This window comes from Euprymna scolopes, chromosome 28 (genome assembly GCF_053919585.1).
Source record: "Euprymna scolopes isolate OS-2025 chromosome 28, ASM5391958v1, whole genome shotgun sequence".
NCBI classification, from domain to species: Eukaryota; Metazoa; Mollusca; class Cephalopoda; order Sepiida; family Sepiolidae; genus Euprymna; species Euprymna scolopes.
This window is the reverse complement of record NC_136509.1, coordinates 24383884-24399904: the sequence shown is the minus strand read 5'-3', so window position 1 is coordinate 24399904 and position 16021 is coordinate 24383884. Positions and strand designations below refer to the sequence as shown.

Genomic DNA, 16021 nt, shown 5'->3' with positions numbered 1-16021 from the left:
ACTCTAGTGACGCACTATCTTTTTTTTTTTTTTTTTTTTTTTTAATTAACTTGAAATAAGACTGAACTTTCACATGTATTTATTTAGATATAAATTAGTCATGTACACAATTCATTTCTAAACTAATTAACCGATCATTAATTTTGGAATGCAGTTGCTCTTTGTAAAATTGAGTAATATTAAATTTTGTTTTGTAAAAAGAGAGTGAAAACTTTGCACAGAAATTCAGACATTTCAAAGTTTTGTAAAGTTTAAGCGATAGGTAATCGACATCAATTAATGAATATTTTAGGGGTTTCTTTTTAAATGTATTTTAAAGGACATAATATGGGCAAAACCTCCTATTTGAACCTTCAAATATTTCAGATTTGCATTAAGCTTCATCCATAGTCATTAGATTGCAATTAAGCAAAACTCCCCAAGTTTCAATTTTTCAAGATCGCTTACACTTAATATTTTAGACAATTTCTAGAATCAAAATCATATAATGGATTTCAAACAAAAATAAGGATTCTAGAAATACTGTTTTAGTATTATTATCTACATATTAATACGATAGCGTGTGTGTTATTTTCTGTGTCACGTTTACATCCGGGTCGTTTAATTGTTATGTTCTTCCATTTTTTGTAATAAATAATTTTACCAAGAATTCTTCATAAGTTTTCGTTTTGATTATAGCTTAAGTCATCTATTTTTTTTTTATAAATAATTTTACCAGGAATTTCTCATAAGTTTTGGTTTCGATTATAGCTAATGGCACTCCAATAATCTATTTTTTTTTAAATAGTTTTCTGAAGAATTCTTCATAAGTCTTGGTTTCGGTTTCGATTTTAGCTAATGGAACCTTAGTAATCTTCTTTTCTTTTTTTTTTTTTATATAAATAATTTTATCAAGAATTCTTCATAAGTTTTGGTTTCAGTTTCGATTATAGTTGAAGGAACTATATATATATATATATATATATATATATATATATATATATATATAGTTTGGGTTTTGGTTTCGATTCAAGCTGATGAATTCAAATCATATAGATATTTTTTTATTTTGGAAATCGCAACTTTATAACATATAAAAATCGATAACTCTATAATAATATATACAAAATCTGCAAGAATTACAATATCAAATTTAAACATACTTTACGACTGGGTTTTGCCGGTCGTCCCTGCTAGCTTAGATAAATACTTTTGCAGTTTTAACAAAAGAGGTACAATAATATCAGAGCACTGAACATCTACAGAATGCCAACATCAATATATTACATATGAATGAGTCCCCTGTGGAATTTCCACAGGTCCCGCTAGTAATTATAATGTTATTATTATATTATAATTATAATGTTATTATTAACAGCTTTTCTTCTCTATTTGTAGGTTACCCTGAATATGCCGATTCAGATTAAGTCCGAGCTAAGAGATGAGACTTACGGAAGCGCAGGCGCTGGTACTGAGAGTTCTGGTGGAGAGAAAAGCACCCACAGTGGTAATGGAGGGGGTGCTGACAGTGGCAGCAGTAGTTCCACCCCGACCCCCACACCATCGCAACAGTCGGGAAACAACACTCCTAGCCGCCCAACGGCATCCAGCAACAATCAGCGATCATCTTCATCATCGACCAGTCGTCCAGCCGGCAGTTATGGCTCGTCAGCGAGTCATTCGGCATCAGTGGGCAGTGGCAAGGCATCGGAAAAGCTCTCCGAGGAGGCCTTGGAAGCGCTGGAGAAGCGAATTGACATAGCCAGTATTAAAGGTGTATTCGGATGGACAACCATTGATGGCATAAACATTCCTTTCATTTTCCGAGAGGATAAAAAGTTTGTGAGTGTCCGAATAGTTGAGGTGAAGTTGTTCAGCCGTTATCCAAATGCCTTTCCTGATGAACTGGGAAAGAGGGACCCCTTAACGAGTTATTTCATCACAGAACATGAGGCCAAACTCCTGAATGAAATCAACACGGTGCACTGCAGCTATGAGTACGGAAAACAGCTGTTCACAACCCAGGATCTGATCGTCAACCTGCTGGAGTTTGAGCAGTTCCATGAGATTGTCAAGAAGTCATTCCCTACTGAACAGCAGGAGGACTCCAGGGCTCAAGACATGACATTACCCCGTAAGTCTGACCGCCCCCAATTCATGGACTACTGCGGCTGGCTCCAGATCAATAACACGATCACGCCCTACGTGGAAAGATCTAATGGCGGGAAATATGTTCCTCTCTCTGTGATACGCCACGCAGCCGGATTGCTTGCCGACAACCATATCACCGGGGACCCACCCACCAAGATTGAATGTGACATGCTGAACGAAACGTGCAAGGTGGCTGGATTCAACTTCTCATTCTGCAAAAGTACCAAACTGGTCAGTCTGAATACAATCAAGACGTACCACAACCCCCTCATCATCAACTTACCACAGGACAAACCTCTCACCCACGCCCGTTACATTGACTTCACGGGTAGCACTGGTAAAAATTCCAACTTCTCTCCATCTCCCACCCTTAGTGCTTTCCCTCCCCCTCTTCAGTCGTCAGCCTTGTCGAGTACGCAAGCTATGCATCCCTTCAACACCGCTTTGCCCCCTTACCCTAGAAATCCTAGTCCACGTGGGGTACTGAGTCGATCGGCCATAACAAACAACCTGATCAACTCTGGCATTATTATGCAAGGGGGCTTAGGGGGTAACTTTTTAAACTTTGCCAAACAGCAGATGCCTTTAAAAGTGCCCAGTGCATCTGAAGCCCAAAGTCTCCAACAACGAGCCACGTATGGTACTTCGAACTCTCTACTGAACAACAGTCACCTCCAGTCGGACCAGGCTAACTCGAATCATCATGGTGTGCTGCCAAGCGTTGGCCAGTTGCAACAATCCAAACAACATGGTGGCTCGCTGCACGTGCTGAAGAGCTTTCTCAACAAGGGACATGTTGTGACGCAATCTTTGCCTTCGATATCTCAGTCCAGTGCTGGTCAGTCGGTCATCCAACACCAGAGAGCTGGCCATTCACTCACTTCACAACCTAGTCAAAATGTCATGGTCAGCCAACTGCCAAGATTCACTGCAGCATCCATTACAAATCCGGCCAGTCTGTATGCATCCGGCGGATCACATCTCTCTCCACTTGCGCCTCAGTCGCAATGGAACTCTGTCATTGGTTCCCTGCCAACCAGCTTTGCCGACATGACCCGCTACACGCAAGCCAACTCGTCAACCGGACGCCAGCCGGCTTCCTCTGTGTCATATCCGCATCCAGCCACTAACATTCCTGTCACAACAACCTCGTCGCTCTCCGCTGGCCATCATCCTCAGAATCTGTATGAGCAGATGCTTACTATATCGCAAGATTCACAGGCTACGCTTGGAGCATTGGCCGGACTTTGGACTCGGCCGAGCGAGAACAATTCAGTGAGCCAGATTTCCGCAGTTGCTGCGCAAGCTTCTATACCCAGTCCAAACGTAATGGTCAGCAGTGGCAGTAGCAAACCCCTGCCACGAACATTGGCGCAGAGTGTAACGCCTATTGGAGCAGCGGTTGCTCCAAATCACAACAGTATATCGGCAAACTCTGCTGTGCCACCATCCAGCGTTCAGCCTATTAACCTCACTTCTTCATCACCAGCAGCAACTACAAACAAGTTATCACAACCTCAACCAGTCGGAGGTCCTACACTGGCCAGCACCCCTTTGCCAGAACCTGTATCATTTGCGCCATTCTCAACTTCAGTCACAGCAACCACTGACCAACAACCCCAGCAACAACAACGGACCAGCAAGCAGGCCGACTCGGCTCTTGTGCAACACATATCCAGCATCTTTTTACGTGGCAAGAGCATATCGTGCATCACGTCTCCCAGCCGTAGCGGATCTTATGCTCTGGTTGAGGCTGTCTGCAAGCTCTACTACCCCCAGTGCAGTATGAACGAGTTCCTGTTTGCATTAGAGAATGTGCTGAAGGTCCCGCTGACAGCTTGCACCGATGAGGAGGAGAAGGCTTTCATACAGTACTATAGTCTTCCGGTTTCCGTGTTGAAGTGCAATAAAATGATAAAGCTGAGTACACTAGAGAGTCATTTTCCACAGCTAACGTACATGTTTTGCAAAGGCCAGGATGCTAGCAGCTCCACCACAAGTACAACCACCTCTACGACATCATCATCAGCAACAACCTCTTCCACTGCCGCCAGCTCTTCTGGGTTGGAGATGAATGTTTTGAGTACGACGGGCACTTTGGAATCTGAAAAGAATCTCAGAGTATCTCCGTTGTCCACGCGAGTCAACAATGACAGCCCTCCTACTACTACCACTACTACTACTGCTACTGATCTTTCTTCCTTAGCATCGGTCACAGCGTCGTCTTCGCTATCTTCCACTAATGTTGCCACCCGGCCCATTATTGTAGAAAATGACGAAGATGATGTTGTGTTTGACTGCAGTAGAAGGTCTTCACCTGTGGTAGTCATGGGGATGTCATCATTGCTTCCAACCTCCAACCCCACCAATGGTCAAAGGGAAGGCACGCCATCCTCCACCCTGAATCCATCATCTCCTCCCACTAACACCGCCACCACTAGTCCTTCTTCCACACTAGGGACGTCAATCAGAACAAACTTGTCATCTCCTCCAACTACTAATGCAGCCGTATCATCCTCATGGTCGTTATTATCGTCATCTTCATCATTGTCACCATCACCAGAGCGAACAACTGCAGCCACAGCAACACCGCCAGCAGCAGCAGCGGCGGCTACAACAAATATGTCATCATTATCGTCAGCATCATCTCCCTCGTCGGTAGCCACGACCACGCCTCCTCCACCTCACTTCCCCTCGGTCGCTTCCTCCCCGAGTAACAGTTCTACTACGGCGGCTAGCCCACCTGTGTTGAGCTCTGACTCCTACTCGCATCAGGCTTCTGTTGTTACAATGGCTGCGAAGGCTAAAACAGGAAGTGTCGACGATCCTTCCCCTTCGCCGGCGTCAACCCCGACACCACCTCCTCCATACAGCAACAATAACAGTGACGGAAGCTATATGGCTGTACCTCTCATGTCTCTTGCTGAAATGCAACGGATAAGCGATCATCAGCAGAAAGTTGTGAGCAGCACTCCGCTTTCTTCGTTAAAACGCCCGGCCGGCCCGCTGGCGTCTGGTCAGTCAAAGTTCCCCTGCAGGAGTCTCGAAGAGACTGTACAGAGGCTGCACCAGACGCAAAATTCACCCCTGACCAATGCCACAAATATCCAGATATGCCAGACAGATTCTGGTGAGTGAGGGCCAATAACTAAAGGTGCAAATGTACGAAAGGGGACACAAATTTCTTTCCTTGTTCTGATCTCAGAAAAGTTGGGTCATTTGGTGTCATAGTCTTCTATTTTTTTTGATCCATGTCGTCTTTCAATTGCTCTACCCTCTCCTCTTAAAAGTTGGACAGAAATCAGCTGCAAAAAAAAAAAAGAAAGAAAGCAGCCTCTCCCCCCCTCCTTTTTTTTTTTTTTTTTTTTATAGAAACAAAACAATAATTCTTTTTCTGCTTTTTTTTTTATTGGTTAATTTTATTGATTTTAAAAGTCAAACAGAAAAGTAAAAAAAAAAAAAAAAAAAAAAAACATTTCAAAGAATTTTTAAGCATTTTTTACTCTAGGCAACGAACTGAAGAAGTGGTATAAAGAAACAAATATATAGCAAATAAATGTTACCAAAGGCAATATAAGTCAAAAGTTAAAACAAAAAAAAAAGACAGTTCAAATTTCATTAATCTAATGCTTTGTCATTTGATGTGACACACTGGTCAACTAGTACCACGTGACCTAACGTTTCCAAGATGAAAACGAGGTTAGAAATTTGGAGCACCTTTTGTACATTTGCACCAAAATAAAAAAAAAAAAAAAACTTTTTGATGCAAATTCTATGCGGATTTGTTACTTGAACTCAAATGTTAAAAATGCCCGACGTCATATTTTAGCCATTTGACTGCATAAGCATATGCATTCTATCCTCCTCCCAAATAAGAAACGGCTGTTACTTTGTTTGTTTTTTTTTTATAACCAAAAAAAAAAAATACTAAACTAATTTAAAAGTATTTCTTCAGAAATAATATTCATTGACGATTAAGCTATTTAAGTGAACTGCTCCCAACAAGGGCGTTTATATTAAGGGCTTTGAACGCAATGTCACATTGATGCTGTTGCAGGAAATACAGTCACGGCCTGTAACTGGAAAGGCATTTTGCATGATGATGGATGGAACGAGGGGGGGGGGTAGGTCGATGATATAAGAACGAAGGCTAACAAAAGAACGGAGGAAACTTTGTGACTGGGTCAGCATTACAGGATCAAAAAGAAAAGACGATGACGACAGAACAATCACCAAAGATATGATGAGCGAACTTCCGGTGCTTCAGTTGTGAGAAGAATTTAGATGCCTGAAAAAAAAAAAATTTGATTAAATCTATTATTACAGACAATAATGACATCTCGGCGGCAGAAGAATCATCATCATCAGCAGCAGCAGCAAATGAAGTAGACAATCATTCATCGATATGTAATTTACAGTTTTACCCTCTCTTTCTCATTTTTTTCCCCCTTCCAACACTATACATATATGCATTCGTATACTCTCTCTCTCTGTCTTTCTCTTTTTCGCACACACACACATATATGTATGAGTTTAAATTTCAACTGATGAATAGGGAGTACACGCTTTGAAGTAAACTCAATACCTCTCAATTGTTGCTACCTAAGAAATTCAATCGTTCAAATTTTTATAATTTTCAAATATATATATATAAGATGATTTGCTGAAAAAAATAGAATTAAACGAATTAGCTGCAGAAGTAAGAAGTACTTTTAATAAATAAAATATGTAATTAAATTTTGGTACTTTGCGGTTTAATCAAGACATTAAAAAATGAAAATACCGAAAAAAAGGTTATATTGTACGTATCCGTTTTGAATTGAATATCTCAGAAAAAAAAATTTCACTTAATTTCATCAAGTACTTTCTTTTTTACAGCAAAAAAACAATTTGTTGTGATACCGAGCAAAAGGTTTGATTTTTAGGAAGAAAAGCTAGAATTACAGATGGGGAGAGAGTGTGAGCACTTTAACTAGAGTTATCTCCCCATAGCATGTTCAAAAAATTCCAAGATGGCTGACTTCAACGCGCTCTCATAAAAAAGTGTTAAAAAAAAAACTATTTGATCAAATTAAGTGAAATTTTCTTTCGGAGATCTTCAGTCCAAAACGGATACGTACAATATAACCTTTTTTTTTTTTTTCGATATTTTCATTTTTTAATGTCTTGATTAAACTGTACAAGTACCTAAATTTTTAATTGCTCGTTATAAAAGATGCAGAGTCAATAAAAGTTTTAATAAGTGAACGAAAGTTTATAATCTAGATAATCTTGAAACTTGTGTGTGTATATATATATATATATATATATATATATATATATATATATGAACAAATGATTAATAAAACATGTTAAAAGACATCTTGAAATTAATTATAAAAAAAGGAAGCACAAGATAAATGGATAGTCCTTAATCCGCGGAGTTTCGAAGAAATACTCTCCTTCTCATCAGAGGGCAGGAATTAGCAAAATGCAGGATCGGATTTTGCATATAAAAGTATTTAATGAAACTACAAGTAAGTCACAGATCTTACTTGGTTAAAAAAAAGGGTGAGGTAAGAGGAATAGGAGGTAAAAGAAAAATGATATAAAGATTTCACATGAATGGACTTTTTACCTTTCACCGGACTATCCATTCATGTGAAATCTTTTTATCATTTTTCTTTTACCTCCTATTCCCCCTTACCTCACCCTATTTTTTTTAACCAAGTAAGATCTGTGACTTACTTGTAGTTTCATTAAATACTTTTATATGCAAAATCCGATCCTGCATTTTGCTAATTCCTGCCTCTGATGAGAAGGAGAGTATTTCTTCGAAACTCCGCGGATTAAGGACTATCCACTTATCTTGTGCTTCCTTTTTTTATAATTAAATATGTTTTTAACTCTTTTTCAAGATGTCTTTCAACATGTTTTATTAATCATTTGTTCATATTATAAGCTCTATTTCCTTTTCGGTTTTATTGAGCTTTTACATCTGGTTGAGATTACTTTACTTGTAAATATTAACTCTTTAATATTTATAATATATTTTAAGTTTACCATTTTGATTACCTTGGTAAACTTATTGTAATTTTTATATATATATATATATATATAAGGCATATCAAAATTTACTCAAAGCTAGTAAGCTGCACAAACATTTGTGTTTCGTTCCTGAGGGGAATCATTAGGCTAATAATTAATTTGCCTGATGTGCATAATTTCATAATATTGAGCTCTACTTGTGAAAATATATTAGCCTGTGTATATATATATATATATATATATATATATATATATATATATATATATATATATATATATATGTCTATGTACTAGCATTTCAGCACAGCATTGCCCGGGTGTTTTGAGGTGTGCGTTGAGTGAAAAAAAAAAAAAGTAGTAGTAGGAAGGCAGGCTTGAACCCGTACCGTGAAGGAGGAAAAAACGTGACGTCTTTGCTGTTACGACCACCGTCAAACTGGGAGTGACATAGGTTTAAATTAAGGCTTGACAATCAAAAAGAGGGGATGACTTTCGAAAATTATCGGTGAAAAAAGCGCCCCCTCCCTGTAGAAAAGTGCCCAGTTGAGGGTGAAGAAATGAATGTTTTTAACCAATTTTTCGGTATTTGTCATCTGAAGGGTCGAGCTTCAAACGATGCTGATCTTGTGAAAATCCGTCGCCTCTGTCGAAAGTTTTAGGCAGACATGCAAACCTACATACATACATTTATGTATTGATAACTCAAATTTTTGACCCAAACTGATTAAAAAGCTTGCCCTATCTCTGAATACCCTTTATATAATTTCAAATGTTTTGACTAGAAATTGTCTGAGTAATTTGGTAGAGACTGCAGAGGTCAATTTGTTTTTAACTTTGACTCCTATTATGACCCCTTAACATTTATTGTTTTGGGCTAAAATCAAGTTATTAAGTCAGATCCATGTCTAAGGAACCTATATCTAAAATTACAATTGTTTATACCCAAAATTGTCGAAGGAGTTTGGTAGAGTTCTCAAAAGTCAAATCGTTGAACTTTGACTCCTTACAAGCCAAATTTCTGGCTGAAAACGGGTTACAAAGATTTTCCCAAATCTCAGTACTCTGTATATCAAATTTCGAGTCTATAGACTTAAAATTGACAGAGTTATTGCATAGGGAAATGTACACAGACACACAGACAGACAGACAGACAGACACGTTCACTTTTATAGATATACTAACAGTTCCGTTCAGCTTTGCTTGGGCTCTATGTACTGTTCATAAGGTTATGTACATATGTGTATATTAAAAAGTGAGTATGTAAAGTAATATCTTTCTGTAAAATAGTCTTCCTTAACTATCATAGAGAAAAGACAGACAGATATTTTCACTTTTATAGATATATAAATAAATACATAGATTGGATGCAATATATAGTAATGATTTCAAAAGTATTAAAAAAAAGACTCGTGCACCACCACCGAGAATTGAAACCAAAACGTTCAGCTCAGGATTTATTTTGCCTCTGCCGTCAATGACAGGGCTATGAAAACATGTTTACTGCAAGGCTAAAAATTAAAACATGAACCAATAGCTACTACGTTATACATATGTAATGGTGGTGTTTGACCTTCACCTGGCAAATTTCTTTTTTTTTTTTTAATTTTCACACTTTCACACTGATTTTTCCGAGCTAAAACCCAACTATAAAGTTTTGCATTGATTCAAATACCTTGTATATGAAGTTTCATGTCTGTAGACCGAAAACTCTAAGAGGAGTTTGGTACGCAAAATTTGTTAAACAAAAATATATACGTATACATAAATATATATGGAAACAATTTTGTGTTTGCTATAAACTTTTTACGCAAATATTATACAAATATATGTCATGTAGAATATCTGCATGAATATAATTACATGTAATAGTTAACTAAAGATGATTTTCCCATTAGAAAACCGAAGCAACTAATAGGGAATTAATTAAAATGAATGTTTAAAAAAATATGCAAATTAGCTGGATCTTTTGCTAGTGAATGCATTTACACAACCCGTATATGAGAAAATTGTATTTTCTTTTTAAATAAATGGAAAAGAGGGTTTTTAATATAAATATCAATACACACAAAAGAAAAACGAATTTATAGGAGTATATATATATATATATTATTTTTGTTATATAGCTCTACTAATGTATAGAGCACTTTTGAAATAAATACTGCAAAATTATTCCACTTCTCTTTGCTCCATAAAATTAATATATTTTGAGATATATACAAGTGATCAAATATACACACATGTATATATGTCTTTTCATAAACGTAGATACCATGTATGCAAATAAGGAACTAAAATTATTTCCATATTTTCAATCACAGTAATTTATTAGTTTATATATATATATATATGCAAATGCTGATATCATGTTCAATTCTAACCCATATTGATGACGGCTGAGAGCTAGAAACATGCATGTCCATGGGTATACTTTTTAAGCACATAAAATAATATTTAATAATAAAAATATGTCCCATAAAAAATAAGGGTGACTCATTCATGTGTGTGTGTGTGTGTGTGTGTGTGTGTGTGTGTGTGTATATATATATATATATATATATATATATATATGAATTAAAAGAGTTTATAGGTCTTTAAAAATGCTAAGGTAGCAAAATAGATAAAAAGCAATGTTAATGTCACTAAAAACAACAAATCACACACACATATTTGTTTTTCATAAATAGACACACCCAGTTGCCCACACACATACCAAAAAGTTTATTACAACAAGAAATCCGAAACTGTATCATACTGAAGAGTCCAAAGTAGGACAGAATTCAAGTGTAGGATTTTCTGTTGGTGGCCGTCTTAATTTTTGTAGGCTGCGGTGTGTGTATGCTTACAGAAAAACATATTTGTTGTTTCTTGGAACGTATCAGTTTGTGTTAATTTAAGATAGATATTGGCTTTCTGCCTTAACAAAAATCCACAAAATTGTTTATCCGGAATAATAGGTTTGTTATGTATTAAACAAAAAATTAAATCTATCTTGTGTAAAAATGAAAAAAGGTTTGTTTTTTTTTGGGTTTTTTTTTTTTAGTCAAAAACAACGTAGTAAAAATAATTTAAAAAAAAAATCTTATAAGAATCTTTATATATTTTCATTTATTTTTACTACATATGGAAAGAAATAGCTCATTTTTTTTGTGTGTGTGTCAAAAACAAGTTTTTGTTTGCTTGTTTTACAATAGTAAAACAAAAATCATTTTAAAAGCTTTTTTTTTATTTTTCTTAAATTTTATTTTTTCTTTGAAAATTTTCATGTATATATTTTCATTTGCAATATTCCGTATACATATGGAGAGAAACGGCCCATTAGCATAAAATTATGAAATCTGAATAGATATATTTCCATATAAATTTTGAATTTATTTTTATAGTTCGTCAATGTTTACTCTAATTCAAAGCTTTGTCTATTTAACAATATTTCTGAGATTAAAGTATGAATATTATTTGTATATTTCGAACTACAGCAAGATACTACGACAGCTGAAAGATGAAAATGGCTATATATATATATATATATATATATACATACACACACACACACACACAAGCACACACACCTCAAAAGCATAGATAGGAATCACAGTATGAAAAAACAATGATACCAAAAAAAATGGAAATTTCTTAGATTTCAAACTACCTAACGACTATGCCCTTCAACCCCTTTCCCCCCATTCTGCCTTTTTATACTTTCTTCCACTCTTTCTTTATTTATGAAAAAAGAAAAGGAAAAGACTTTGTATAAATGAAGAACTGATTTAAATTTGGTTTTAAAAGGAAATTAGGCCTGAAGATGCTGCTTCTCTAAAGGAGTTGCAGTAGAAACATGTATGCACATATGTAGCTAATAATGTTTGTATAAAAATATAAATATATTTTGTGGAAATATATTTTATTTCTTTATAATATATACCAATCCTTATTTAAGAAGCTCGATGTAATTACGGAGCAATATAGTGAATAAATGACAAAAGACTATATTCCAAAGTTGACCATCTTATAATTTATTCCTTTAATGGCGTAATGGAAACATTATAAGGTATTTACAGCTTCTCTTCCAAATTTTCGGATTTTAATCATGTCAAAACGCACTTTATTTCCTTTTGACAGATTGATTGTTGCTATTTCTTTTGATGAGTTAAGGGCAAAATAGATTCACTAATTGATATAATTGATTGATTTTGCGTTACAAAACAGATAGTACAGAATTGTAACTATATATATATATATATATATATATATATATATAGTCATCCACAGATAGACTGTTTAGTTGTATCACAGCTCTTCAGTGCTGCTAGATTAGCACCCATCCCAAGCCAGAATACGAACCTATAACTATATAATTAATAGTTAGCAGTTCTACCTTCAAACCATGGGATCGACACTTCTTAATCATATCTCGGTGGCTTTATCCAAACATTGACCACAACTTTTTAAATACAAATAAAGCTGTTCACTGTTCATTAAGTAACAGTCAATATAATTTTACGACAAGTGCTCTACCCAAGGGTGGGGGTGGGGTGGGGTATTATATAGTTATCCGCAAATCGCAGCATTCATACAATTGTTTCTGCCACTTTCAAAACACATACACACATGTATCCCAGGATAAAGGTAATCAAGAGTGATAACAAATCAAGAATTCTTAATAAAAGGAAAGCAAGATGTACACAATTTGTACGGGAACGTTCTCGTTGAGTCTAACTCGAAGTGAAAAATCATGGAACACCTGTTGCGATTATATAGCAAGCCCCTTTAAGAATACTTAAGGATGGGCACTGTCTGCGGAATAAAAACTAAATTGCAGTCAACTAGTGTTTATGCAATGTTCATGACTTCTGCTCGTTCGAACACTCTATGGTCATCAAACAATTACCATAGGAATGAAATGAATTAATCTAATATATAAAAAGCAAAATGTGTGTGTGTTTGTTTGTAGGTCTGCCAAAAGACTTTCGACAGACACAACTAATACGGACAAAATTGGTATCGTTTTAAAGCTCGGACTCTCGGACGACGGATATCCAAAAGATTGGCCAAAAACATTCATTCTTTCACCCTCAACGTGGCCGTTTTCTACAAGGAGGGGGTCACTTTTTTTGTCGACACTTTTGCAAAGTCATCATATGTGCTTGCAATGGCTAAACTTTGAACGGTGGTGAAGTTGTATGTCATGGTGGCTGCGTGGGTTAAGCGGTTTGCTTTCTTTTTACCTTCTTTCCCTCCTTCGCGTTACAGGTTCGAGCCTGCCTGCCTACTCCTTTTTTTTTTTTTCTCGAGGCTTACGTAATGAGATTTTTTTTCCTTTTAAAACAAAAATTGAATTTTCTTTTTCACACCTCTTGCCACCTGGGCTGCATCTAATTTTTTTTTTCTGGTTGTATTGACTACTTACTACACCACCTCTCCACACCCAGGCAACGCCAAGTACCCCCGCTAGTAACTATATTAAATGCCAAATTCGAGTGAATATCTTAGACAATCTAGAGTGTTCAAACAAGCAGAAGTTATAAACATTGTTCCCATAGAAATTGTGTATGCATGATTTGATCCTTAAAATATGTAAGAAATTAACTGTATATTTGTGTATTTCTATATTTTAATGAGTCATCTAAGATTGAAAGCCACTCAAGGATAAAGGTTAATGAGATGAATGGATTGTGAGTTGAATGATGCAAAATATTATGAGAGGACTGAAAAATGATGAACGGGCTGGACTAAATTTTAGTATTTACAAAATGATTATGTTGTGACCTACAAGAAAGCAATCCAGTGGTAACATGTCCACAAACTATCTAGACAAACAGATACTTCAAGCTGAGATCAAAATTTGTCTTTTTTGTTTAAACCATAGTGTTATTCACTTAGACTATCCTCACAAGTCATGAGGGGGAAAAAAACTTATTATTTAAAACGATATCAACTCATGAGGAGTGCTTTATCCATTTACAAAAAGCTTAGCATTATTGCTAACTATTTATATGCACATACACACGGCAAAACATCTAAAGGTCTGTCTATATCTCTGATATGCAAGTTCATTCCAATTGAAAGCTATTTTTTCATTGGTCAATCCATGAATATATTCAAGTGCAAGTATTATTTGCTAATAAAACTTCATTTTTTTTTCTTTTAAATTTAAATTTCATTTGATATCGCATTTATTGTTATTGAGCAACAAGACGGTTGGAACTACCTGTTTATAGTTGGTTTAAACACACCAGGAAGATCCAACGTAAGGGTCCACTTCTTCCAGATGGCCAGAGTAAGACAGGGTCTACCAAGAAGGTATCCAGAGATGATACTTTCAACTGGAGAGTGGTGTATGCAAGGACAACTGTAGATGACATGCTTCACGGTCTCCTGTCCTCTACCGCACTTTCTATAGATAGTGTCAATCACCAATTTTAAAAAACCAGTACTTTAATTCGGGTCGTGACCACTTCGCAGATGACTTAGTGTCACCTGCTCTTTTCTGCTTAATTCTATCTCTGTCAGATGGTTAAGCATTTCTCTTTGGTCACTATAGATGCATTTGATTCTATCGTGAAACATCCAGTCGCCTCGAGTTGTTCGTCTTATGGCCACTTTGGCCGACTTATAATGGTAATCAGGTTTAACCTGGTTTTTAAACTTACCCTTTTTTGTTTTGGATAACAGCTAGTTACCGATGCTGCCGCAATGGTTATGACACCAGGTGAAGGTTATGTGATGTTGCTGTTGTGTCGAACATGGAACTTTAACTAAAATACTCTTTTTCTTTGTCTTCAGCCCAGGAACAAAGTGTAGTATGTTTTCTTTGCAAAGATAATATGGAAAATATTGTGGGGTTTATGTACACGCTGAAATTCCATAGAGTGGAAATATGTTAAAGACTCCTTTTTAAGCGTTGCGGAAATATACAGTAGATAACTGATACAACTATGGAATTTCCACAGTTCCCGCTTGTTCCATTTAATGCAATAAGGTTTGACGGAAAAATTCTGCAAATCACATGATATTTATGTGTATGAATAAATGCTAAACTTTCTGAGTATGTGCTTATCCTTTTGCGGACAGTTATCCTCTTTTTAGTTGTTTCACAACGTGTCGGCCAACTATTCTTCTGGCCTTCGTCAAGTGGTAACCGCAATGGGATAGAAATTCCAAATCTCCTAACTGCATCCTCAGTAATTACTGCCTTCCATAGTTGTTGTTGTTTCACCACGTTTTTGGCCAAGTAAGCCTCTGGCCAGCTTTGGGTAGGATTGAAACTGTTATCTTCAGACAATGCTCACCTAGAACCGTAGATGATAGAGATGTTGAATCTCTAGGATGCAGTTAGGAGATTCAGAGTTCCTATCCCGTCGCGGTTACCACCTGACAAAGGCCAAAGGAATAGTTGGTCAAAACATCGCGAAACAACAACTAAAAAAAAAAAGATGAGGATAAAAGTCCGTAATAAATAAATTACTAAATAATACTCATCTCAATAATGAATTCCAATTAAATAACATATATATGTGCTTATCCATGTGTAAATAAATCAAATTCCATAAGTGACATGAAATGGCATCTAAATAATTTTTGAATGTATTTACAGATGGATGCAATAACTTATTTGCATAAACTATTTCAAAATCTCTTCTATTTCTGTTCTTCATTTTAAATTGTGTCGTTTTGCTTTGTATAATAAATAGTTTTCTAGGGAGTGACTGTGACTAGGTGGTTTAATGACACAAACTGAAAACCTGGGTGTACCAAGTTCGAATCCAGTTCGTTCCACAGAAATAAATTTCATCAAACCAACGCTTGACCTTGTAATTTGCTGAAGAAGAGCTAAGTAAAATGTCGCAAAATTTTAAAGATATTTTAT

General features: G+C 36.1%; 1 protein-coding gene across 3 annotated transcripts in view; it reads left to right on the top strand.

Annotated features, from left to right (window-relative positions):
• LOC145249507 (uncharacterized) overlaps nt 1-6443 on the top strand; it is a 451591-nt gene extending 445148 nt beyond the window's left edge. For all 3 annotated transcript variants that reach the window (XM_080111122.1, XM_080111123.1, XM_080111124.1), the window contains one exon: nt 1378-6443. In XM_080111122.1, the coding sequence (XP_079967248.1) occupies nt 1390-5268 (3879 nt within the window). In that variant the 5' untranslated portion in view covers nt 1378-1389 and the 3' untranslated portion in view covers nt 5269-6443. The remainder of the gene's footprint in view (nt 1-1377) is intronic.
• The last annotated feature ends 9578 nt before the right edge of the window (nt 6444-16021 follow it).